Below are 24,767 nucleotides of genomic sequence, written 5' to 3'. Positions count from 1 at the left end.
GGGGGGGGGGGGGGGGGGGGGGGGGGGGGGGGGGGGGGGGGGGGGGTGAAGAGGACCTCGATCTGGGAATAGAGGCCACGATAGCCCCGAGACAACAAGAAACAATCTACGGCGACGTTGGAAGTATTATTTTGGGAGAAGACAGTAGCACCAACGGCAGAGCGGGCAGCGGCGTCATCGGAGAAGCAGTTACCCATTGAGCAGAAAATGTAAGAAAAAGGAAAGGAAAGTAGAATGGAGGAAGATGGAATGTTTTGTTGGGTTCAAGCCTTCAACTCCACTCTTCAGGTTGCAGATTCAGGTCAACGACGACGTGGAGTTGACAGATGACCAATGGGGCATGGGAAACAAAAGATGAACTCCAAACTCCGAACTCCTCCCCTTCTTCCTGAAATTTCTTTCAACTCATGCAATTGCAAGGAAAGGGAGCAGCAGACACGCCAAACTATTCAGTCGTATTGACGTTCAACATCAATACACTTCCTTCGGGGCGCCACGCTATATCTTCAGGCCATTCCTTTGCTTTTGAGACTTACACCCAGCAGTACAAAAAGTAAAACACATATTAAATGAATTTTAATATACAAATGATCATATGATTTACTACTAAAATGGACGTGTGTGATGCACTAAAAACATTGCCAATTTACCGCTAAAATGCATGCTATATTAGAGAGAGAAAAAATAAAAAATATATGTATATAAAAATGAAAGTAATAGGTATAAAAATACAAAAGAGATATTTAGAAAAATTGGAAATATGATTTGTAGGATTGGGAGGTGAATAAAATCCATAAATTTTGTGGACACGATGGAGGGCACACCGCATGTTTGTATTTTATATTTGTTTCAGTTATCAAACTCACCATAATAAATAATAATAGAGAGGCTCCTCCTCTCATCTTCTCCTCCGTCTTGCCTTCCCACCGAACACCCTATCTATCAGCTTCAACTTCAAGTTCTTCAAGGTCTCTCTCTCTCTCTCTCTCCCCTCTATCTTTCATTTTACTTCTGATTCTTTTCTTTTCTTCTTTACCTTATCCCTCGCTATCTATCTATTTATCTATCTCTTCCTTTATCTCAATTATGTTCTTCGTTTCTACTCGACTCAATTCACTGTTCTTCGAAACCGGACTTAGATTCCCCGCCAGGATATGCCGGCCCCTACAACCTATGACAACAAGATTCAGAAGCCCTAATTGATAAAACTATACTGTTTTTTTTTTTTTTTTTTTTAAATACTTGTTAAGATTTTCTCCACTTTGTTTAATATTGCGTTTTGGCAGACTTTCCTTAATCGTTTTTTAGTTAATACCTTATTTTCGTGCTACCACTATCTGGCTAGCAGCACTTCTTTGAGGAGACCCTCCATTAACATCTTCCTCTTTAAACGCTAACAGTCGGTGGACATCATGGCTAGAGTTCTTGTTCAGTCCACAAATATTCCTGGTCTGGTCGGTGGAAGGAAGAATGGCCTATCAAGAGGATCAGTAAATGTAAAACGGGCTGTTAGAATGATGGCCAGCGTACATGCACCTGGTTCGAGAATAAGAAGTTTCTCTGGACTTAGAGGATTTAATTCTTTGGATAACATGTTGAGAACTAGACAGGATTTTCATTCCAAGGTGGCCATTACAATCTCTTCTAGGCGACGAAAGGCTACCAGATGTGTCCCAAGAGCCATGTTTGAGCGATTCACAGAAAAGGCAATTAAAGTTATCATGCTTGCCCAGGAGGAAGCGAGGCGGCTTGGTCACAATTTTGTTGGCACAGAGCAGATACTTTTAGGTCTTATTGGCGAAGGTACTGGTATCGCTGCCAAGGTTCTTAAATCCATGGGAATTAATCTTAAAGATGCGCGCGTGGAGGTGGAGAAGATAATTGGTCGGGGCAGCGGGTTTGTTGCTGTAGAAATTCCCTTCACTCCTCGTGCAAAGCGTGTTTTGGAACTTTCTCTCGAGGAAGCTCGCCAACTTGGTAACATCTCTTTCCCATCCCTCTCTTGGGGGGGAAAAAATAGAATTAAAAAAAAGGGAACAAAACAGAACAGTAAAATCAAATTAATATTTCTCTGTTTAGTTATCAATTTCAATTTTCTTAGTATTTTTTCTTTTATTATGCATGTTTGTATGTTCTTTTTTCATTTAACTTGAACTTCACCCTCAACGGCAGCTTTGTGGTAAGGAAGAACTTGAGGCTTTCGTGGGAATTTGACTCAAGATCATGGGTTCAAGTCAGAGTCGTTGTTGTCTGCTGGAACTAATTTTGGTGCACACATAGTCTCTCCATGGAGTAGTAGGATGTAGCTCGTGTTATTATAAGCTTCATTGGAAGCATGTTATTGATAGAAGTATTCAGTTTTTCTTTCAACGTGAAAAATTTACAAATTCTACTCTTTTCTATTTTTGTTTTGAACTGGAAGATTTTCATTGGATCGTAGCCAATAGCTAGAAGGGATGTCCGTGTGTGCTTGTGTGTATGGATATGTATGCCTATAGATATATAGATCCATGTTCCATCAGATGGGTCCTGCGTTATATATGTTGTTTGACTTCTTAATGTTGTATTAACTACTAAACCTGCATGAATCTTATTTTGCTGCATTTTCAGGTCACAATTATATTGGATCAGAGCACTTGCTTCTGGGTCTACTTCGTGAAGGTGAGGGCGTTGCAGCTCGTGTTCTTGAGAACTTGGGTGCTGATCCTAGTAACATTCGCACTCAGGCAAGAATTTCATCCCGACACTATACATTTATTTTATTTTATTTTTAACATAATATTTTATAAATTGAGTGAACAGGTAATTCGAATGGTTGGTGAGAGCACAGAGGCTGTTGGTGCTGGTGTTGGAGGAGGGAGCAGTGGGAACAAGATGCCAACTCTGGAAGAGTACGGCACAAACTTAACTAAGCTGGCTGAAGAGGTGCTCTTGAAATATATTTCCGGTGACATGATATGATAAGGAGTTGTTTGTTGTGTAGAAATAAGGGTTCTTAGATTCTAATGTCAGTTTCTTGCCTCTCCAGGGTAAACTAGATCCTGTTGTTGGAAGGCAGCAGCAAATTGAACGTGTAACACAAATTTTGGGCCGGCGAACAAAAAATAATCCTTGCCTCATTGGTGAGCCTGGTGTTGGGAAAACTGCTATTGCAGAAGGCCTGGCACAAAGGATTGCTAATGGGGATGTTCCTGAAACAATCGAAGGAAAGAAGGTTAGAATATTTCCCACAACAACTAGTTCCTTTCTAAAGAGTTTAAGAAAATACCTTCTTGTTGTGTATTAGAGAATCAATTGCTTGTGTCTTCATCACTAAAGCAGTGAATTTTGTGGTTTGCAACCGGGTCTGCTTCTCTTGGAAATTTGGAAAGAAGGAACTTTAAAATTTTGATATTACGGCCAGAGAACGGGTGAAGTGTGGTATTTGATTCATTCTGTGAGCTCACCTTAGCGTATTATTGCCTCTTCTCCTGTAGTGTATTTTTTAAAGTTGAACCTAACTGGAGCACCTTTAATGAGCCCCTTCAGTTTCCCTATCCTTTTGTACTTTTCACGTTTTTAACTGAATGTATCTTTTCTTTTCCTTTTAAAAAAATGAAAACATGGAAGAGGAAAATTAATATATATATATATATATATATATATATATATATATTTATATTTATTTATTTATTTATTATTTTTTATTTTTTTAAATATAATATAATACTTCTGGAATGAAAAAAAATGAAAAAAATGAAACTGTAATACTTCTGGAATGATTTTTTTTTTCTTTTAATATAATATATATTTTTTATGTGTTTATTATTAGTCCATCCTTACTCTGGGTTTCACATTTTCAGCATGTGGTTTCTTCTGAATTGCATTATCTTTCAACCTTTTAAGAAATTATGCCAGATTTATTTAAGTATTGTGCAATTATATTCATCATATTATAACGGTAATTAAGCTTTACACTTCTTTTTGTTATTTTACTAGTACCGGAGGCTCTGTAGGCCATTTTTATGGCTTCACTTGAATTAAAATTGTCTTTAGTTCTATAAGTTATCAAGCTCTGACAAATGTTCCTTGAGATAAATCAAGAGATTGCTGGACGTATTGAATTGTGTTTGTTAAACCTGGTCTGAACATTTATTTGAACTAGAAAGCTATTTTTCTTCATTATTTTGAAAATAACTTGTTATTGAAGTATGTATTAAATTCTTTATGTGATGTAGGTCATAACCCTGGATATGGGACTTCTCGTAGCTGGCACAAAATATCGTGGAGAGTTTGAGGAAAGATTAAAGAAACTTATGGAGGAAATTAAACAAAGTGATGAGATTATCCTTTTCATTGATGAGGTGCACACATTAATTGGAGCAGGGGCTGCAGAAGGAGCTATCGATGCGGCAAATATATTGAAACCTGCCCTTGCAAGAGGTGAACTGCAGGTGGTAATCTTGGGCATCTCATTAGGATAGTATGATTTTGATCTTTTTTTTTTTAATATTAAAAAAATTGTGATAAGTGACCCAAGTAAAAATGGCCAAAACATCTTAGAGGCTGGGAAACTAAGCTATTGCCTGAAGACTTTCCATTCTAGGTTAATATTAGAACTGTATGATTACCAAACCATTATTTTTGAAGGGCACTCCAAAATGAGGTTGTGTAATGAACAATATCACAAAGATAAAGGATCTCTCTTTCACGGTGAAAATTTTCTGGTTTTTTACCAACCATATGTGAGCCACAAGAAAAGCTCTGATTTTTCTTTGGTGAAGAGCCTGACTTCGATTTTTCTTTGGGAGACTAACTTTATTTGGCCCTCAACTGCTGCAAACTAGATGCACAAGGAGGAGATTCAGTTTCTAAGGAATCAGTAGGGAGCTTCAAAAGTGCCTATTTAAGAATCTAAGAACTGGACCTGTCAAGTGTATATGTCACCGTTTCTTTGTTAGAACCAACACTAGCGTCCTTGATCTTGTCTCTACTTTTATATGCTAAATTTTATTTTGGGCAGATTCTAGGATTTCGTTTAACAAAAAGATATCCATTACGACAAAATGTAATATAGTTGCAAAATATAGGATTATACATGCTTATGTATTTGAGTTTTTTTTTTTTTTTTTTTCACTTTACCGGCTAGTAGTTTTCAATCATTTATTATAAAATGTGTCTTTTGGAGTTAGACCTTATATTTCTTGACTCCCAGTATTATCTAATTAGCTGGTTCTCTATTTTTACAGTGCATTGGAGCCACAACATTGGATGAATACAGGAAGCACATTGAGAAAGATCCGGCCTTAGAAAGGAGATTTCAGCCTGTCAAAGTGCCGGAACCGTCTGTGGATGAAACCATACAGATTTTGAAAGGCCTTAGAGAGCGCTATGAAATCCACCACAAACTTCGATACACGGATGAAGCATTAGTAGCTGCTGCACAACTGTCATACCAGTACATCAGGTGTTACTATTGAGTGATTCTTCTGACAACATGTCTGTTGCAAAAAGCTTATAGTGTTGATGAAGTATCAAGATGAAAATGTTCTTGATTGTGTCTGCCATACTTCTTATCTTCATGCTCAACAACTTCAGTAATGGGTTGTGTGAGATCCCACATCGATTGGAGAAGGGAACGAAACATTCCTTATAAGGACGCAGAAACCTCTCCTTAATAGACGCGTTTTAAAATTGTGAGTTTGACAGTGATACGTAATGGGCCAAAGCAGACAATATATACTAGTGGTGGGCTTGAGCTGTTACAAATGGTATCAAAGCCAAACATCGAACGGTGTGCCAATGAGAATGTTGGATTCCCAAGGGGGGTGGATTGTGAGATCCCGCATCGGTTGAAGAGGGGAATGAAACATTCCCTATAAGGGTGTGGAAACCTCTTCTTATCAGACACATGTTAAAATCGTGAGGTTGACTGCGATACATAACGGGTCAAAACAGACAATATCTGCTAGCGGTGGGCTTGGATTAGTACAGGTTGTCATTTTTTATGCATGTGAAAAGAAGAGACCCACATCCTGTTTGAATATCTATTCTGGATCCGTGGAGCAAACTTTGTACGAATTCTTTTTTCTACAACCTGTACGGGTGTGCAGGTGTGTGGTTGATGATTGAGATTAGTAATTTATAGGGTGCTCATGGAGCTATGCCTTCTGTTTATGTTTGTTTTGGGGGGGGAAAGCTTTTTGGAAGTACTGTGGGACCTTAGTAATTTATAGGTTGCTCATGGAGCTATGCCTTCCCGTTTATGTTTTCTGGGGAAGCTTTTTGGAATCACTAGGGGACCTTGAAACATTGTCTTCAAAGCGAGGTGTGCCTGATGATTTCAGCATGGTGCTGAGGAACCTGATTCAGTTTTTTTTTTCCTTCTCTTTTATCTTCTCTCTCTTAAACATCCATCTATAGGACTTGGAACATAAAGAGGGAAAAACATTTTGACTGCATGCACCCATCTTGGTTCAAATCTACCTTGTCACGTCTCTATTGGCTGATATGATTACCTAAGATCCAAGTTACTTTTCCTAATCATTTGTGGAAGGTGTGTTTTGATGTATAACTTAAATTTCAGTGATCGATTCTTGCCTGATAAGGCAATCGACTTGGTTGATGAAGCTGGTTCTCGGGTTCGCCTTCGTCATGCGCAAGTACATTCTCATCATCTGTGCAACTGCTCCATTCCTCTTGCTCTCCTGTGATTATGCTACAATTTTAATGTTATCTGCAGCTACCTGAGGAAGCTAGAGAGCTTGAGAAAGAGCTGAGGCAGATCACAAAGGAGAAGAATGAGGCTGTTCGAAGTCAGGACTTTGAGAAGGTAAATTTGTTCTCTTTAATTTTTCTTCCCTGATGCAGAATTTTATGGTTTTGTTTTCTGGAACTGCATGTTGGTTATATTTTTAAGCTTGCCGTGCCATTTTAATAGTTGATTCAACTCTAGCTAATGAAACTTAGTGAACTTTAAACAGGCTGGAGAATTGCGTGATAGAGAAATGGAATTTAAGACTAAGATCTCTGCTCTAGTTGATAAGGGCAAGGAGATGAGCAAGGCTGAAAGTGAGGCAGGAGATGTTGGCCCTGTTGTGACCGAAGTTGATATTCAGCATATTGTTTCCTCCTGGACAGGCATTCCTGTCGAGAAAGTATCTACTGACGAATCTGACCGCCTCCTCAAAATGGAAGAGACCCTCCATAAGAGAGTCATTGGTCAAGATGAAGCAGTTAAAGCCATCAGCCGTGCCATACGTCGAGCTCGTGTTGGTCTCAAGAATCCCAATCGTCCAATTGCAAGCTTTATATTTTCTGGTCCAACGGGTGTTGGTAAATCTGAGTTGGCAAAAGCATTGGCTGCGTACTATTTTGGCTCTGAAGAAGCAATGATTCGCCTTGACATGAGTGAATTCATGGAAAGGCATACCGTCTCCAAGCTCATTGGTTCCCCTCCTGGTTATGTTGGTTACACAGAGGGTGGTCAATTAACTGAGGCTGTTCGTCGTCGTCCATACACAGTGGTGCTCTTTGATGAGATTGAGAAGGCTCATCCTGATGTGTTCAATATGATGCTTCAAATTTTGGAGGATGGAAGGTTGACGGATAGCAAGGGCAGAACTGTAGACTTCAAGAATACACTTTTGATAATGACATCAAACGTGGGAAGCAGTGTTATAGAGAAGGGAGGTCGCAGAATAGGGTTTGACCTTGATTATGATGAGAAGGATAGTAGTTATAACCGAATCAAGAGCTTGGTGACAGAGGAACTGAAACAGTACTTCAGGCCTGAGTTTCTGAATAGGTTGGATGAGATGATTGTCTTCCGTCAGCTCACTAAGCTGGAGGTGAAGGAGATTGCGGATATAATGCTGAAGGAGGTATTTGATAGATTAAAAGCAAAAGAAGTTGAACTTCAAGTGACAGAGAGATTTAGAGATAGGGTGGTTGAGGAGGGATATAACCCAAGCTATGGTGCGAGGCCATTAAGAAGGGCAATCATGAGACTTTTGGAGGACAGCATGGCTGAGAAGATGCTGGCGAGGGAGATCAAGGAGGGCGACTCAGTAATAGTGGATGTTGATTCAGATGGAAATGTGACAGTGCTCAACGGCAGCAGTGGTGCCCCCGAGTCCTTGCCTGATGCTATCACCGTGTAAAGTTTGATGATTTTAGTTCATAGAGATAATAGCAATCTTACCAGTTTACAAAATGTATTATGCACTTCCTCTTTTTTAATTTAATGGCTTGTAGTCTGCTTCTCACTGGATGCAGCTGGTTGTGGATCTGGTAGTATAGCTGATTTGTTACTTCTGTTTTTTCTCTTCTTCAAGTTGGAGTATTTAAAGGAAAACAGAACCTTCCTAGATAAGAAGTCCCTAGAAAGCTATATAACGACTTTTTCTAGGTTTCCAAGGGAGAAGAATTGGGCAAACATTGTAACTGTACTTACTCATGCAGTAGAAACGAAAACAAGTGATTCATGGTGTCGTCACCTGTTTGCCTAAAAGAGAACCCATGTTGGGCCGACACGACACTGTTTGCACTTACATTAGTAATTCGATTCCATATGCCTATTCATCCAAGATCAGACGAGATCGACTCTTGGTGGGGCTCACGTTTCCACCACGACAATTTCCAAAGCTGTCAAAGCTTTCTGTATTTCCATGGTCATTGCTGTGTGTACGCTCCCAGATGAGAGCTTTTTGTGTGATTTTTGCCGATGAAGCTTCAATGAGCAACTTACTGCTGGCATGTTGTTTGTAAAGATAATTGAACGCGGGCCAACATTAGGACTAAGGCAACCCCAATTGTAAGGGCATGCTGAAGAAGCAGATAGAGAGTAGCATTAAAATGTGAAAGAGAGGGAGGGGATCCTGTTAAATAAGGCGCTCTGCTCAAGGAGGAATTATATTTAAATGAAAAAAGAAAAAGAAAAAAGAAACTTAGTTATAGTATTATTTAAAAGATAAGGAAAAAAAGAAAAGAGATAAAGAGGTTGAATTGGCGAGTCTGTAAGCTTGGAGAGGGAGATAGGATAGGATAAAAATGATTGGGAAGATTGAGATTGTTGATTGTCCGCCACTCATAGATTCACCACTTCACCCACTCTTTCTGAGTTTCTCTCGCCTACGACGCCCAACCCACACCCACGATCCCCCTATCGATATCTCCTCCTCCCCTTCCTTCTGCTTCACATTTCCCCTTTTCAAATTTCTCTGCTCTGCTCTGCTCTCATATTACCTCCAATGGCCTCTGTTTCAGCTACCTCTCTTAGGTTCCAGCTACCGCCCAACCAACATTCCAAGATCTACCAGGTTTTCTCTCTTAATCTGCTCCTTCATTTACACTTGCATTGCTCCATCTTTTCAATCTAATTCATTTCTGTTATCTATCATAATTGATTATGATTTATTTAAGGAAGACGGCGGCGCTGATAGGCACTCCAGCTTCTTATCTTTGAAATCCTCCTTCTTCTCTCCTTTACGTAACATTCCTTCTTTAAGGAAGCAAAACTCTGCTGTTGCAGCTGCCCCCAAGGTCTCCATGCGCGTCGCGTCCAAACAAGCCTATATCTGTCGTGATTGCGGGTATCTCTCCTTCCTCTCTGCGTTTCAACCTAATTTATTCACATCTTTGTTTTCCCTGTTCACGCTCTCTTTTCCATGAATATGAATATGCAGGTACATTTACAACGACAGAACGCCTTTTGAAAAATTGCCTGATAAGTATTTCTGTCCTGGTAATTTGCTTCCCACCTCTTCCTTTCTCAGGCATGGATGATATTGACCTGCGTTTTGTTATTTCTTGTTTGCAACTGCATCTTCCCAAAATTAATTTCATGTAGTTCTCGAGTCTACCAATTCTAATCGATTCCAAAAGTTCTCTGTTCATAGGACCAATTAGTTTATTGTTGACGCTGAGTCGCCTTTAAAACAAAAAAAAAAAAGAAAAAAAAAAAAGAAAACAGAATAAGTTCCTGCTATAATTGTCAACAGAGAAGTTGAAAAACAAATCTACAAGAACCAAAGATACATAACTTATAGAACACAAAGTATACTTCTTGTCTTTGAAACCAACTTCGAATCATTTACATTCAGCTCCAGTTCAATAAAGAAACTGAATTCTAATATCGATGATCATGCCTTGACAGTTTGTGGTGCTCCTAAGCGACGATTTAGGCCTTATGAGCAATCTGTGACTAAAAATGCTAACGAATTTGATACGAGGAAGGCGAGAAAGGCACAGATCCAGAAAGATGAAGCTATTGGGTAAGATGGAAACTCAAATTACAATCTTCATAAGCGATCATAGTGATTTGAATGACTATTTATTGTGTGCCTGATTGATATCACGTAAAATGGTATAGGAAGGTGCTGCCCATAGCTGCTGCAGTGGGAATCGTGGCACTTGTAGGGTTGTACTTGTACCTGAATAACGCCTTTTAGATGGAGAGGGTTGCTCAATAACGGGGGCATAACATCATTTGTTTCGCTGCCTAATGTTATATTGATTTAAGTAGTATATGTATTTTTTCCATCCCCTACCCAAAAACCCTGGCAAATTGCTTAAGCTTTACAATATTATATATATATATATATATATATATATATATATATATCCCTGGCAAGTTCTGGCATATGCCTTGCCTAACATTATGAACCTGTGGATGTGGCTTCCTTGGGATATAATTTAATCTTAGTCAGTTCTTTTATGAACTGGACCTTGGTGTGTGTGTGTGTGCATTTAGATTCGCTTATTAGGGCAGAAGAAAGGGTTAAGACACCGCCTTAGACAATGTGAGATTTTGGGATAATTCAGGCTCACCTACACTTTCCTTTTTGGTGATGTAAAACTGTTTTGGGTGCAAAACCCAGGAAATGTGCTTCACAAGGATAGGATGGTTAGCGAGGTCTTCTCAGAAGTAATAAGAACGTGATGGACTCCTCATACTTATCCCATAATCCACTCAACATATAGTTAAAATGTATTTCTAGCTCCATGTTCTTTTAATATACATTCCAAATTTTAGATCGACCCAACAAAGTACAAGAATACCTTGCCCGGTTACAGTGCTCAGGGTGCCTGCAAGTTTGGATCCTACGAGTTCTTCAAGAACTACTATTCTTACATGGTTGGACCAGAGAATGCAGCCAACTACAAAACTTTCATATACTTTGCTGCTTCAGCGTCTGCAGAAGTCATTGCCGATGTTGCTCTTTGCCCCATGGAGGCCGTCAAAGTTCGCTTCCAAACTCTGAGGTCAATTCTGAGGGTGCTCTTGGGTATGATTTACGACACTAATAATTAAATTCAATAATGAAAATATGCATTGTTCCTCCTAATAACTTCAAAATCTCTCTCTGGTTATCTGTCTTCTTTTGCAGACTCTACAAAGGCCTGGTTCCTCTTTGGGAGCGTCTGACAGATTCCATGTAAGTTTGAGCATCAAAATCCCTTAACCACTGCCCCTTCCTCCTCAACGATCCTCCATAAATAACAAGAGGATAATGTTGGACCATAAACTTGGGGCGGGTTTTGCAGATACCATGGTGAAATTTGCCTCTTTCCAAACAATTGTTGAGAGGCTGTACACTTATGCCATCCCAAGGCCTAAAGAGCAGTGTAGCAAATCCCTGCAGCTTGGAGTGAGATTGCTTCTGATTCTTCTTACGACCATACAATTGGAGTTTTTGACGCCGAAGAATCACTCTCTTTAGACTTTTCCTTTTAAGTTTCGAGATTTCAAAATGCATATGCTAAAGAGAAATTCTCACCCATATAAGAAATGGGTCGTTCTCCTCTCAAACTAATTTGAGATCTCACAATCTAATTCTCCTCTCAAATCTCAAACTAACGTGGGATCTCATAATCCAATTCCCCTCTCAAATTAATGCGGGATCTCACAATCTACTTCCTTAAGGGCCAACGTCCTTGCTAGCACACCGCATGGTGTCTAGCTCTGATATCATTTATAACATACCATTTATAACAGCCCAAATCAACCGCTAGCCGATATTGTCTTGGGTTTTTCCTTTTCGGTTTCCCTTCAAGGTTTTAAAATGCGTCTATTATGTAGAGGATCTAGTTCTACTTCGACTAGTGCCTCACACCGCCCAGTAACTAACTTTGATACCATTTATATTAACCAAAGTTAAATATTCTTCTAAGCTTTGGTCACTAGTCATTTTAGAGAAATCATCAAATTGATTTGGTGCACATGTCAAACACTCGTTTGATTATACTAGCAAGATCCAAAGAGATAAGAAAGATAACAATAGGTTCAACTATGCCTACAAAAGAAGTATTTGTTGGTATATGAAATGATGGGTGACTTGAGGGTGACAATTTCAAGTGTTGCTCTACCTACAAAAGTAATAGACAATTGAACATGATTGATACAATCGATCATGATTGATGTAATTCTATCAAGTATCATTTCAAAGGATCATAGATGGCCTCCTTATATGTCATTGTTTTGTGTTCATCAATGTCAATATGGTTGTGCATAGAAATGGGAAAGAAAATATAAAGAAAAATGCCCAAAACTAGGGTTCCTGAGTTACCCAAATTAAGAATACGAAGAGGTATGCAAATATCCTGAAAGGGAGGCCCAAATCTAAGGGGCCAAATCCGATGATGAAGACACGCGGCGATTTACAGGGCATGTTTCCCCCTTCGCCCTTCGGCCTTATTCCACCACTCCTTCGCTTCTTCCTTCCTTCCCTCCTCCACTCTCTCCTTCTATTTCTTCATTCCTCCTTCCCCTTCTTTCGTCTCTCAAGTCTCAACCCACAAGAACTAACCACCAACCTCTTTTCCCCCTTTTCTTCTTTTTTCCCACTGCATTCCTTCCTATTTCGAATCATCCCTCCTTCTAGCTAATGGCAGATGTTCAACCCCCCGACGCCCAGATGAACGGCGGTCCTGCCCCTCTCGTCGTCTCCTCCGATACCGTTGGATCCAAACGCCAGCGAAGGCCTAGCGTCCGATTGGGGGATATCGGCGGCGACCAGCCCTACGATTCCCATGCTCGCCGCACGAATAAGCCTTGGAAGTTTGGTTTGGAAAATCGCAAGGACGCCGCTGTCTCTGCTAAGAACTCTAAAACTCGTCCCTTGACCAACTTGAGCTCGGCCGGGGAATTTCAGGAGACCGTAGATGGCGAAGACAAAGAGAACAATTTGGATAGTGTTGCAATTGGGAGCTGGAGGTTAAAGGATTCGAAGCGGAGAGCCTCCGCGGGCACCAAGAGGGTGAGGACTAATTGGGTATCCTCGAAGCACGACGAAGGCGGAGGAGGTGGGGAACGGGAAGGCGATGAAAAGTACAGCGGGGGGGAGGATGTGGATGAGGGGTATCGGGATTACGAGATTGAGAACTCGGAAAGTCCGTTGAAAGAGCAGAGCTCAATGCATTCGCTTGAGAATTTGGGGATAGAAGGTCAGGGGAACGAAAGGGAGATGCTTTATCAGGGGAATAGAAGATGTATCCGGTCTAGGGTTTCGGAGGGCAGGGAGCAGCAAGAAGGGCTGGAATTTTCAGGGCCTTCGGATACGGACGCGAGGAATTGGAAATGCGGGACTAGCGGTGATAGGAATGGGAATGGTGGGAGAGGAGTATGTGGGGAAGACGGGGTTAGAGTTTGGCTCAACGGCTTAGGGTTAGGTCGGTATGCTCCAGTTTTTGAAATTCACGAGGTGGACGATGAGGTTTTGCCAATGTTGACACTCGAGGATCTCAAGGATATGGGAATAACTGCAGTTGGGTCCCGGAGAAAAATGTACTGCGCAATCCAGAAGTTGGGGAAGGGATTTTCATAGAGTTTTGGTCTCAAATGTATCCCAAAACTGCAATGTATCTCAAACTTGTGTTTCTCTCACCCATTTTGCTACATTTTCTCGTATTGGACGCTGAAGCTTCTTTTGTTACTCTTTCATATTTCTGATTTTAGTGCTTACATCTTCTCCTCTACTGCAATTTTCCCCATAAATCTTTTTCCATTTGATTGTGATATCTATGTAGTGAAATAAGAGGACCGCTGTGGTTGCTACAGGATACAAAACAACCCAAAATAAACAACCATTTCTTGCCCCATTCTGTGATGTCACTGAACTCCTTCCCCTGCCTCTCGTCTTAGTATAGTATAGTATATGACCTTTCCGAAGATTCTTCGTCTCAAAGTAGTACAACAACTGCATTAGTTATTTCGCCGAGTGTGGTGGATCATGGGCTTTGCTTGCATACCAAACAATGCTGCTAGTCTCCATCTCCCAGAGAGATGAAGAGGTCAAGCTACAATCTATATTAGTTACACTTAGAAGACCAGCAGTAGAGTCAGGCCAGTTTTTGGTTTGCTGAAGATCTTAAGCCAATCCCCTTGGTGGACGAGTTTCATTTCCCGAGTTCAACTAGTTGGAGTTGGAAGATGTTTGGTTGAGTAAATTTTCCCGGCTAAACGATATGCTCACCGAGGAGATAACAGAACAACCTTTGGGAGCCTTCCCCCTGCTCTTCTCTTCTCTGCTCTGCATTATGTATTCTAAATATATTAGCAGAGTTCACTCAAAATAGAATGCCCCACTATTCTCGTTACTCCCAGATTAAACCCATCCTTTTAGTCTCCATTTTATTGGGAACCAATCAAATTCCGTCGATGTTTATTAATAATAAGGTTTCAATCTTATTTTCTTGGAAATAATTACAAAAAGGGGAAAAGGAAAATCAATGATAGTAACCGTACATGAGAGAACATTTAGGAAAAATAATCACAAGAAACAAAAGTCAGAAATCTAGATCATTTGCAATCAAGTAATCTCGTAGCATTGATATACCAAAATTCATGAAGATGGCATGTCTCATATGGGGACAAACTAAAAGAGATACAGATTCGAAAAAATTCCACTATTCACAACCAAGTGGTCTCTACCTTCCCCTCCCCTGCTTGGACAAGTATGTGAGGAGCTGCCTTCACAACAACCTCCTGCTTACATTAATCAAACACATAAAAACAATTTCTTCTCGACTCCGTTTCCTTTCTTTTCCTTTCTTTCTAATCTACCTTATGAGGATCTTTTTCGTGCTCCTGCTTCTGGGCCTCCGCGGGGAAGTACTTTATACCAATCAAATCACCAACTCGACTGATAACCTGTCAAACATTGAAAAAAAAAAAAAGAAAAATAATCATAATGAAAGAAAGAAAGAAACTGCGGTTATCATTTAATTCAACTGACAACACATCAAATCCAAAAAGTCACAAAATTCTGAAGAATCACTCAACTCTTGAACAAAAAATTTGCCGCCTCAGGATACTAAAAGATCTAAGAAGCATGATGACTACATCAACATGATTTAAAATTTTCTAGCTTTTCACCTTACATTTCAACCTTAAGGTCATATACTTCCAAAAAGAAAAGTGGGGGGGNGGGGGGTGGGTGTTGGTGTTGAGTGCGCGTGTAACAAAAACTAATACCTCTCATACAGTAACCGAAAGGGTGAAATTTATCAAATGGAATCGAAAGAACAATGTTCTCAACCAAGAAACAATGATAATCATAATGAACAAGCAATTCATCAACTGTAGCTTTCATCTACAATTTGGAACTACGATTTTACAAAATATCCGATGAGGCAGCAGCTAACTGTATTAAATAAACGGATAGGCTCTTTATTGTCACTAGGTCATTATTTTCTTACTAATTTCCTTCCACAAGATAGTTGTCTTAAATAACTAAAAAAGGCTTTATTTTGATGCTTCATTTACTCTTTATTATGACGACACTTTTAAATCAAGTAAATGCCTTTATTTTGCTGCTTCAATTATTCTTTATTATGATGACACTTTTAAATCAGGTAGGCACAAATATTGTAAAGTTCAGCATTTTGTTCAACTGAGACATACAATTTGAATATGAAAAAACGGAAGAAGAATTAACCATGGTAAAAATGGTAAAGTAAAAAATTACAATAACCAAAATAAAGGCTGACCTCTAAGGCTTCAAGGAGGTCATCCTTCGTATGCGATGCAGATATGCAAATGCGAGCCCTTGCCAGAAGAAGAGGTGTAGCTGGAAAAGCAACAGTGACAACCGCAACCTGTCCAACCACAAGCAAAGTAACATCATACTCACCTTTAGAAAACATGGAGAACTTCTACAATGGATAAAACTATCAGGCTAGTCACATGATGTACTTACATTCTGCTTGAGGCATTCCCTAGAGAAGGCAGGAATTTTTGCAGGGTTGTAAAGCATTATAGGCATTACAGGAGAATCATCATCTCCTAGAACTTCAAATCCCATTTTCTGTAGCTCAGACCTAAAAAAGTTACTGTTTTCACGTATCCTAGCAAGTTTCTGGGCACCTGTTTAGTCAGGAAAATGAATAGTTTGTTTATAAACCAGAAACCTTTAGTTTAAGGACAACATGAACACACTCGAATATTATGAAGCTATGGACAAAAACTATAATAACCTCTCCTAGAACCATCCTCTCCAAGAATAACTTTAATTGAAGAAATGATTTGCTGAGCACTCGGTGGTGATATAGATGTTGCATAAAGGTGAGCAGGACAAGTGTACTTGAGATATTTTATAAGTTCCTGAAATGACAAGGCACATACTATATTTGATGAATTCATCAATTGAACGCTTTATGCTGCAAAATAACACTTTAAGTTAATGCAAAAAATAGTTGGAAGAAACAGCCAAGAACTAAACAAACTGATACGTTCAATAAGGATTGGTTCCTATCTGACTGCTTGTATACATGAGATAAGCAAACTGGAAAAGATTGCCCGAAGAGAAAAAAGTTCAACAACCTGATATTCCCAATAAGAGGTCTACTAGACAAACTGGCCCACTGAGGAATAACATAGTACAAATGCCAATTAGTTAGCTGTAAACTCTGGGTGGCACAAAAATATAGTGGGATAAAAGACCAATTCATGTTGTGATAAACAGTAAAAATTAAAAATATGAAACAAATACTGCTGGAGTCTTCAAGAACTACTTTGTCAACTAATTTTATTTAACAATATTATAGATTCCGCTTGTTTAGTGTTAAAAGTATGTATTTAATAGAAAAAAAACATTGAACCTTAGATCCTGCAATGTAGCCTCCACATGATCCAAATGATTTTGTAAAAGTTCCCATCATGATATCTACATCAGCTGTGTCGACTCCTAAAAGTTCACAGACACCTCTGCCTGTTTTTCCAACTGCTCCAATGCTGTGAGCCTCGTCCAAATAGACATAGGCCTAAAAATAAAAAGCAAAATGAAAAGCTAAAAGCAGATAATGAATATCGTCAATGCTTCGCTATCTTTTTGTTTTTTTTTTTTTTTCATCTCAAGAAGTCGTACAGCAATTAAGAATATGTTCTTGGATTAGGGAAATTTTAGTCCAGAGGACAGCATTCATGGTCTGATGAAATAGTTCTTGGATGATTACTTTATATTTTTTGCAAATGGCAACAATTTCTGGGAGTTTGCATATTTCCCCTTCCATGCTGTATATGCCTTCCACTACGACAATTATCTTCTTCCATGGCCTATGTGACCTAGGTTGTCCATCCGCAATTTGCTCCCTCAAAACTTTATCCAAATGTGATGGAGCTAAAAGTGGGGGAAAGGCGAGTCAAAAAATTAGAGTTCTTACATTGACCAGAAATTACAATTATCAGAAGAAACAATGTATGTTCTATACCACTTACTATTATGTTGAAAAACACGAACTGTAGCTCCTGAACCCCGAGCACCATTAACTATTGAATTATGATTCAATGAATCGCTAATAATTAGCCCTCCCTGTAGTTGAACAAATGGTCATAGTTTCAAACACTTCTAATTTAACATTCAAGAGGAAAATTTCAATTCGTATCTGTCCGTTTACCTTCCCTATTAAGACTGGGAGAATGGCAGAGTTTGTTGCATAGCCCATACCAAACACTAGAGCAGCCGGCTTTCCAACAAAGTTAGCCACACATACCTCCAACTCTTCATGCAATGAAGTGGTTCCTAAGATCAAAATAGAGAATTAGTACATTCCAGACGCCAGCGTAGAAACATGATGCAAAAGTTTATTATTTCCAGTTACCTCCATCAGCACGAGCACTACAGGTGCTTGGAGAGAACCTTTTTAATGATTCAATCACACGAGGTGTACAATATTCATCCGCAGCGGCAAAACCTAGGTAATTGTACGATCCCAGGTTCAGACACCTTGAGACATTTGTGGTTCGCCTGTATGGTAAATGTATTGAAGAGTTATTGTCAAAAATCCAAAACATAGCTCGAATCCAATCTAACAAAATGAAAGAGGCAATGTAGCAGCCCGTAGGGGGTTCATCAGAGACAAACTTCAGCGTCTTGTTATAGTCATTGGAGTAACGCTCAACCACATCAATCCAAGCATCTGGCGCGCTTGCTATAGGTCTTCCAAAACAGTCCTGCTCGAAAAAATAAAGTACAAGAATATGGATAAAATGAGGCTCCTAGTAATTGATGGAAGTGAAATATGTAAGAATTCCAATTCTTGAACGTTTACTGGAAATATATCGTTGGAATCATAAGGAGGTCCAGTTTTTCTAATAAAATATTTGAACTCAAGATGATGAGCAGTAAGTAGAGTAATCAAGATTTCATGCACTGCAGTGCTTCTTAACAAGATTGTTAATAGAAAGAATGTGCGAGAGGGAAAGCGAAGCAGGCAAAATGGATAATTTGAAACTTAAAAAACAAAGAAACAGCAAGAAATGTTATTCCAGAAGGTGAATTAAAAACTGAAATGCATACTTGAATGCGAAGATAAAGGCGACGGATGTAAAAATCCTCGAGTCCTAAGCAGATCGGAGCGTAGCCCTGCGGAAGGAAGTGGAAAAATTAGGGAAGGGATGCGCATTGAGAATAGGAAAAAGAAAAATCAGGGATGGGAGATTGGCGCCGGCGCGGACCTGGAGATTGCTAGAGTTCCACCAATCAAAAATCTTTCTGAAAAAATCGCGGAATTGACCAAAGACGAAGAGGAGACCATAGCTAAAATAGGTGGTCAAGGCGGTCAAGTATGGGATGGTAATCATCTGGACCTATGATTTGCCGGGAATTGTGAAGCTCTTCCTTCGCTCTCGACAGCGCCTCGATCTCGAACCTCGCACAGGGCTGCTCTTCAAACTTGGGATTCCTCCTCCTCACCGAACATTCGTTTTCTCATTTTAATTTCCAAAAATAAAACATGAATAACTAATTTATAATTCTTTTTACAATCACGTGGACAACTCCCGCTGGGGACCATTTCTTTCTTGTGCTTCAGGGGCTATTTCGTCTTTTGGCATTTTTTTAAAATTTTAATTTTAGAGTTCAACAAAGACGTTTTACTGGCGAAAAGACGAAATAACCCCGGCAGCGCAGTATATGTATAATGTTCAGGAGAATTGGGGAAAAAGAAAATCAAAATGAAAAGACGAGGATGGAATTTTGAGATTTTTTTAAAGACTAATTTTATTCGTTTTACAAAACGTTTACCAATTTTATTCCTCATCTTCCCCAACTTTTTTTGTTTTGCTACTTTACAGCTCTTGCTCGTTATATCTCATCTATTAAGTTTATCATCTCATTTACTTTACAGCTCTTATGTATATCATATTAATTTATTCTTTTGTTACGTGAATATTTTGTTAAAATTCGAATTTTAATTAGATGTTATTTAATTTCTTGAAAATAAAATATTTTTATTTGACAAAAAATTCAAATAAATTTGATGTGTATTCTTCTCATTCAAATTTATTTTAGTTTGTCGTTATTTGTTGATATAAATTAAATATTCAAATAAAGTTATTTATTATTAAATATCATAATAAGTTGGTTTAATAAAAATGATATTAATACTTGCTAGTTGATATAGGTTTATTTAAATTAGTTATTATATCAAGTGTAATTTTTTAATATATAATAGATGAGTAATTAAAGTTGGCTTAAATGATAAGTTGATTCAAGGGAATGTAAATATGGTTTATGGGCGGATCCATATCTAATCTAATGAATAAGTAGGGTAGTTAATTTTTGTTGAAAACAGTTCATTTAAATAGGTAATATCATAATATAGATTGGAAACAAAAGAGAAGTATGAAATATATATAAATAAATATAATTAAGAAGCAGAAAAATCATCGTCAGAGTTTTGTTGGACAGAGCTGGCGAAGAAACTGGTGGAAGTACTGGAAGAGGATGAGGTGGTGGAGGGGGCGGCGGAGGCGTTGCCGTCGGAATGGTTCGTAGACATAGAATAATATTGGAGTTGCAGATGATGTTGACGATGATGATTATATTTATTGGATTGGAGTTTCCTCCAAAAGATGCGGCAAATAGCCCACTTGTTCATGTTATTCAATGCAGTTGGAGTATGAGTTGGAGGGTGAGTGGCGATGAGGCGATACTGATGCATAATCCACCCCGTCCTACTCCCACCTCTGTTCCTATTATTGGCGTAGAAAACCAGAGTCTTCTTCATCCCCACACTCACGCTCTGACTGCTACTACTGGAGCTTACTACTCTCCTTTCACGCCCTTTGGGTTTGGCCTTCCAGTACCCACTCGGAGTCCACAGGCATCTTCCATTCTTCTTTCCTGTTTCTTCCTTGTTGCTGAACAAGTATGTGCACCTCTGTTTCACCTCCCAATCCCCTCCTGCATGCATTATTTATCCATCATTACTTTCCAAGCCAACACAACGCCCTAAATGCAGTGAAACAAATCTCACCTGGAACCTCCCAAGGATCGAAGTTGCAAACATTGACCTCTGGAATGATGGAAGCAGGCAAGGCGCAGGAGAAGACCTTGCATTTTAGATACTCAAACACAAGCTCTTCTTCCGTCGGCTGAAATCGGAACCCAGGAGGCAATCCCCTCATTCCATCCCTCCCAAACTTCAACTTATCCATCAGTACTCAACTCATCACCCAAATCCCACCACATTTATAACCCCATTGCATCAATCCTGCCCTCTCAGTTGAATTTGCCTCCATTTTGTATGGACCGATGAGTGGAAAGATGACACATAAAGCTCCGTGCAGGAAATGAAAGAGCGGCCTTCTTTCGCAAACTTCGTTTATGGGTTTTCAAAAGTTGGGTGGGAAAGAAAGATTGATCATCAAAGCTCTGGATTCTTTATTTCCTGTTCTATTTTAAATTTTCCAGAAAGCAAAAGCAGAAAAAGGAAAGGTTGCTTCAAAAGTCGATTTCCAATTGTACTTATTCTTCGCGTTGAAGATGCTGCCTTTTCCTTTCACCCCATTCGGACCGCCGTCTTTCTCTTACGGTTGTTACCGGTTACATTAGGCCCGTTTAGTATCATTTGGGCCTTTCCTAAGCTCCCAAACAGACGAGTGCCCAATTTAAGAGTTTATTGGTTGGGCCTTCCTTTTGTCGCCCATCCTACTAATTTCTCCTTCACTTTCTCGTTTCCGGTCCGTTTGGGGTTCGCACTTGCAGTGAGTCACGAATTCGTCCCAAGCTCTCGAATGCTGCGACAGACCAGCGCGTTCGTCCAAAGGGGTCCACTTATTCCTCTGAATCCATTTCACCGATCCTTCAAGTTCACCCATACGGCAGAGAAATTTGAACTTCCTGACGCTCCTGATCCCTCATATGTAGATTTGCCCAGACCCCGTGAGCGGAAGTCCGACAGAAAACCGTTTCCCACTCCTATGAAGCTTTTGATTCGAAGAGCAAAAGAGGAAAGAGAAGCCAGAAATGCGCAGCCTTGTAGGATGCTCGAAGACCCCCCCGACAATGGATTGCTGGTGCCTGATCTTGTCGATGTAGCTCAAAATGTGTACCTAGCTTGGAACTCCCTCCGCTTCGGCATTTCAAAACTCTTGGAGGTCATTCCCATTCAAAGATGCAGGTGCCTGTTGTATAATTTCTATATTTTACGTATTCTCCACTATGTCTGAGTGATCCTTCTTATCCATTGCCTACCCTGAACTATAATTATATTTGCAAGGACTATTGCGTAACTAGTGGTTAATAGGAGTTGAAAGGACCCCTTGCCTAGAGAACTTTGTTTAGAGGACAGTGAGTTAATATGGTTGTCTGGTTAATTTGGTTTAGAGGACAGTGAGTTTTAATTTGAGGTATCATATTTGGTTGGAAAGGAAGGCTAAACAACTTTGTTTGTGCTAAGTTCAGCTATTCTCTAGGGTCTGTATTTTACTAGGATGCACATTATGCATTGGGAACTTAACCCCCCACCACCCCACCATTTGAGCTGTTGAAGCAAACTCATAAATTGTGATATCCCATGTTGGTTAGGAAGGAGAACGAAACACCCTTTATTTATAATAAGAGTGTGGAAACCTTTCCCTAGCATACGCGTGTCATGAGGAAGTCTACAAGGGAAAGTCCAAAAAAAACCTTGAGGGGTGTTACGAATCAACATGACTCTCCACAATGATATGATATTGTCCACTTTGGGCATAAGCTCTCATGGCTTTGCTTTGGGCTTCCCCAAAAGGCCTCATACCAATGGAGAGAGTATTCTTTGTTTATAAACCCATGATTATTCCCTTTTTCTTTTTGGAGTCCTTTGTTTGACATTTGAGGATTTACCAATCTATTAGCACAACTGAGTTTAGGGCATGACTTTGATACCATGTTACGAATCAACATGACTCTCCACAATGGTATGATGTTGTCCACTTTGAGCATAAGCTCTCATGGCTTTGCTTTGGGCTTCTTCAAAAGGCCTCATACCAATGGAGAGAGTACTCTTTGTTTATAAACTCATGATCATTCCCTAAATTAGCCGATGTGGGACTTTCATCATCCAACAAGGGGAAGCTTGGAAGGGAAAGTCGAAAGAGGACAGTATCTGGATGAGCACTCGTTCCACTGTGTAACTCTAAAAGGCGCGTATTAAAGCCTTGAAGGGAAGCCCGAAAGGAAAAGTCCAACGAGGATGTTTTAAAGCCTTGAGGGAAAGCCCAAAGAGGACAATCTCTGCTAGCGGTGGACTTGTGCCGTTACATAAATTCTTTAAAGTGTATACCATGTTTTAAGTGCAGTGTTGTAACTTATACAATCTCCCCCATCGTTGTTGGCTAATTAACTTGCTGAAGCTTGTTCTCCTTAGGTTTTGCTTCGAGGTTCATATTGGACATGTAGGTCATGAAATTCGAACTTGCACTGGTCCAAAGAGCGGGCTTCGAAGTGCTACTCACGTTTGGAGAAAGGGAGGAGCTCAAGACGTGGTCTTTTTCCCCAAGTGTTACCATCTTTATGATCGTGTAGGGAAACCAAGAGTTGGGCACGAGGAGAGGTATGTGATACCAAGGATACCTGCTCTATTGGAGCTTTGCATCCAAGCTGGTGTTGATCTTGAGAAATACCCTTCTAAAAGACGAACAAAACCTGTGTACAGTATTGAAGGGAGAATTGTAGATTTCGAGTCGGTGAAGGAAACGAATGAGGTGAAAACAGGCGTTTCTGTAAAGCCTGATCTTGGGATAGAACATGAAGGAGGCAGCAGGTGTTCATTCTCGTGGAAAATTAGTAACACATTGGACCAACAACATGAAGAGAACAGGGAGTTAATGAAGTTAAGCATCATGACACTAAACTCGTGGGTTGAAATGGTATCCGGAGCGAAGAAAATAATGGAGAAGTATAGGGTGCAGACATGTGGATACTGTCCCGAGGTCCAGGTTGGTCCTAAGGGGCATAAGGTGAGAATATGTAGAGCTTCAAAGCATCAGTCTCGCAACGGGTTGCATGCATGGCAGGAGGCAACGATAGACGATATTGTGGGTCCAAATCATGTATGGCATGCTAGAGATTTGAAGGGGCCTCCTTTGGATAACAAGTTGAAAAGATTTTACGGCAAAGTTCCTGCTGTTGTAGAACTGTGTCTGCAAGCAGGAGCACCTATTCCATATCAATATAGGAGCATGCTGAGGCTAGATGTGGTTCCCCCACACCCTGATGAAGTGGATCTCGTTGCTTGACATTGCTCTTATTCGCTAAAATGTGCGTTCTGTGAAGTGCCTCACATTTAGAAAGGCGTTGAATGGCCAATGTGTGGAGTTGGAGACCCGATTTGATCGTTGAACTGCATCGACTTCGTATGGATATCGGGTGGTTTGGTTGTACTTGGTGTTGGTTACTCTAGTTGGCTGGTGATTTCATGTTTGAGAACTCGTGCGAGACATTCTATGTATGTAGTTCCCAGGACTACACGACTCGCTCAGGAACATCTCACTTTGTTTTTGTCCCGTCAATATTGTAACCCGTAAATATTGAGACAAACGAATATGTAATCTACCTTCTAAATTTGTTATTAACCATACTCGTGTTTTGCTTACTAGAATGCACGGTTCCAGTGGAATAAGCAGACTTGGTGCTTTCCTCAACTGATCAACCAAGATCATATTTACAGTGTTATGAATTTGAATTTGTTTGCTTCTTGATGATATATTAGCGTTATGAATTTGAATTTGCTTGCTTCTTGATGATATCTTCCCTGGATTAAGTTACATGCTTGTGAATTAAGCCTCCAGCTAGTTTGGAAAAAAAAAAATAGAATTTATTTAATATTATTTTCAAATTTAGATTTTTGCCTTTTATTTTCAATTGCATACTTTAAGGCCGGAGCTCTCTTTAAAGCGATTTTATGAAACTAAAGGGAATTATTTAATATTTTATTTTTCAGAGGCGGAATTTGTAATTTACCATTTTAATTAAATATATATAATCTTGATAAGTTCAATAATCTTTAACAAATCCCGACCCCCA

General features: G+C 39.6%; 8 protein-coding genes across 8 annotated transcripts in view; 5 read left to right on the top strand and 3 right to left on the bottom strand.

Annotated features, from left to right (window-relative positions):
- Window positions 1–573, bottom strand: part of LOC111473102 (protein BONZAI 1-like) — a 5,616-nt gene extending 5,043 nt beyond the window's left edge. The window contains exon 1 of the mRNA XM_023118673.1: window positions 57–573. Coding sequence (XP_022974441.1) covers window positions 57–197 — 141 coding nt within the window. The 5' untranslated portion in view covers window positions 198–573. The remainder of the gene's footprint in view (window positions 1–56) is intronic.
- A 246-nt stretch (window positions 574–819) lies between these two features.
- Window positions 820–8,309, top strand: LOC111473094 (chaperone protein ClpC, chloroplastic). Its single transcript, XM_023118659.1, has 10 exons — window positions 820–968; window positions 1,401–1,977; window positions 2,611–2,726; window positions 2,803–2,925; window positions 3,029–3,214; window positions 4,218–4,433; window positions 5,229–5,446; window positions 6,566–6,641; window positions 6,722–6,811; window positions 6,963–8,309. Exons 2-10 carry the CDS (start codon window positions 1,413–1,415, stop codon window positions 8,139–8,141), a joined length of 2,769 nt encoding a protein of 922 aa, XP_022974427.1. The 5' UTR covers window positions 820–968; window positions 1,401–1,412; the 3' UTR covers window positions 8,142–8,309.
- Window positions 8,310–9,015: 706 nt separating this feature from the next.
- LOC111473110 lies at window positions 9,016–10,707 on the top strand. The gene is made up of 5 exons (XM_023118685.1): window positions 9,016–9,299; window positions 9,403–9,572; window positions 9,666–9,724; window positions 10,136–10,253; window positions 10,352–10,707. The coding sequence occupies exons 1-5, from the start codon at window positions 9,231–9,233 to the stop codon at window positions 10,428–10,430; spliced, it is 495 nt and encodes a 164-aa protein (XP_022974453.1). The 5' UTR covers window positions 9,016–9,230; the 3' UTR covers window positions 10,431–10,707.
- A 175-nt stretch (window positions 10,708–10,882) lies between these two features.
- Window positions 10,883–11,702, top strand: LOC111497462 (mitochondrial phosphate carrier protein 3, mitochondrial-like). Its single transcript, XM_023148266.1, has 4 exons — window positions 10,883–10,906; window positions 11,015–11,257; window positions 11,370–11,421; window positions 11,527–11,702. The coding sequence occupies exons 1-4, from the start codon at window positions 10,883–10,885 to the stop codon at window positions 11,700–11,702; spliced, it is 495 nt and encodes a 164-aa protein (XP_023004034.1).
- Window positions 11,703–12,422: 720 nt separating this feature from the next.
- LOC111498152 lies at window positions 12,423–13,956 on the top strand. Its single transcript, XM_023149277.1, has one exon. It carries the CDS (start codon window positions 12,867–12,869, stop codon window positions 13,803–13,805), a length of 939 nt encoding a protein of 312 aa, XP_023005045.1. The 5' UTR covers window positions 12,423–12,866; the 3' UTR covers window positions 13,806–13,956.
- A 799-nt stretch (window positions 13,957–14,755) lies between these two features.
- Window positions 14,756–19,188, bottom strand: LOC111498145 (long chain base biosynthesis protein 2a-like). The gene is made up of 12 exons (XM_023149266.1): window positions 18,935–19,188; window positions 18,777–18,842; window positions 18,342–18,430; window positions 18,079–18,224; window positions 17,875–17,999; window positions 17,696–17,789; window positions 17,434–17,597; window positions 17,080–17,241; window positions 16,456–16,582; window positions 16,179–16,345; window positions 15,970–16,077; window positions 14,756–15,130 (listed from the first exon to the last, which is right to left on the bottom strand). Exons 1-12 carry the CDS (start codon window positions 19,058–19,060, stop codon window positions 15,035–15,037), a joined length of 1,470 nt encoding a protein of 489 aa, XP_023005034.1. The 5' UTR covers window positions 19,061–19,188; the 3' UTR covers window positions 14,756–15,034.
- Window positions 19,189–20,036: 848 nt separating this feature from the next.
- LOC111472974 (NAC domain-containing protein 83-like) lies at window positions 20,037–20,941 on the bottom strand. Its single transcript, XM_023118579.1, has 2 exons — window positions 20,737–20,941; window positions 20,037–20,663 (listed from the first exon to the last, which is right to left on the bottom strand). Exons 1-2 carry the CDS (start codon window positions 20,915–20,917, stop codon window positions 20,128–20,130), a joined length of 717 nt encoding a protein of 238 aa, XP_022974347.1. The 5' UTR covers window positions 20,918–20,941; the 3' UTR covers window positions 20,037–20,127.
- Window positions 20,942–21,033: 92 nt separating this feature from the next.
- LOC111472926 (APO protein 3, mitochondrial) lies at window positions 21,034–24,336 on the top strand. Its single transcript, XM_023118525.1, has 2 exons — window positions 21,034–21,882; window positions 23,110–24,336. Exons 1-2 carry the CDS (start codon window positions 21,053–21,055, stop codon window positions 23,978–23,980), a joined length of 1,701 nt encoding a protein of 566 aa, XP_022974293.1. The 5' UTR covers window positions 21,034–21,052; the 3' UTR covers window positions 23,981–24,336.
- Window positions 24,337–24,767: the final 431 nt, after the last annotated feature.

This window comes from Cucurbita maxima, unplaced genomic scaffold (assembly GCF_002738345.1).
Source record: "Cucurbita maxima cultivar Rimu unplaced genomic scaffold, Cmax_1.0 Cma_Scf00002, whole genome shotgun sequence".
NCBI lineage: Eukaryota > Viridiplantae > Streptophyta > Magnoliopsida > Cucurbitales > Cucurbitaceae > Cucurbita > Cucurbita maxima.
Note: the sequence above shows the minus strand (reverse complement) of the source record. Positions and strands in the feature narration are given on the sequence as shown.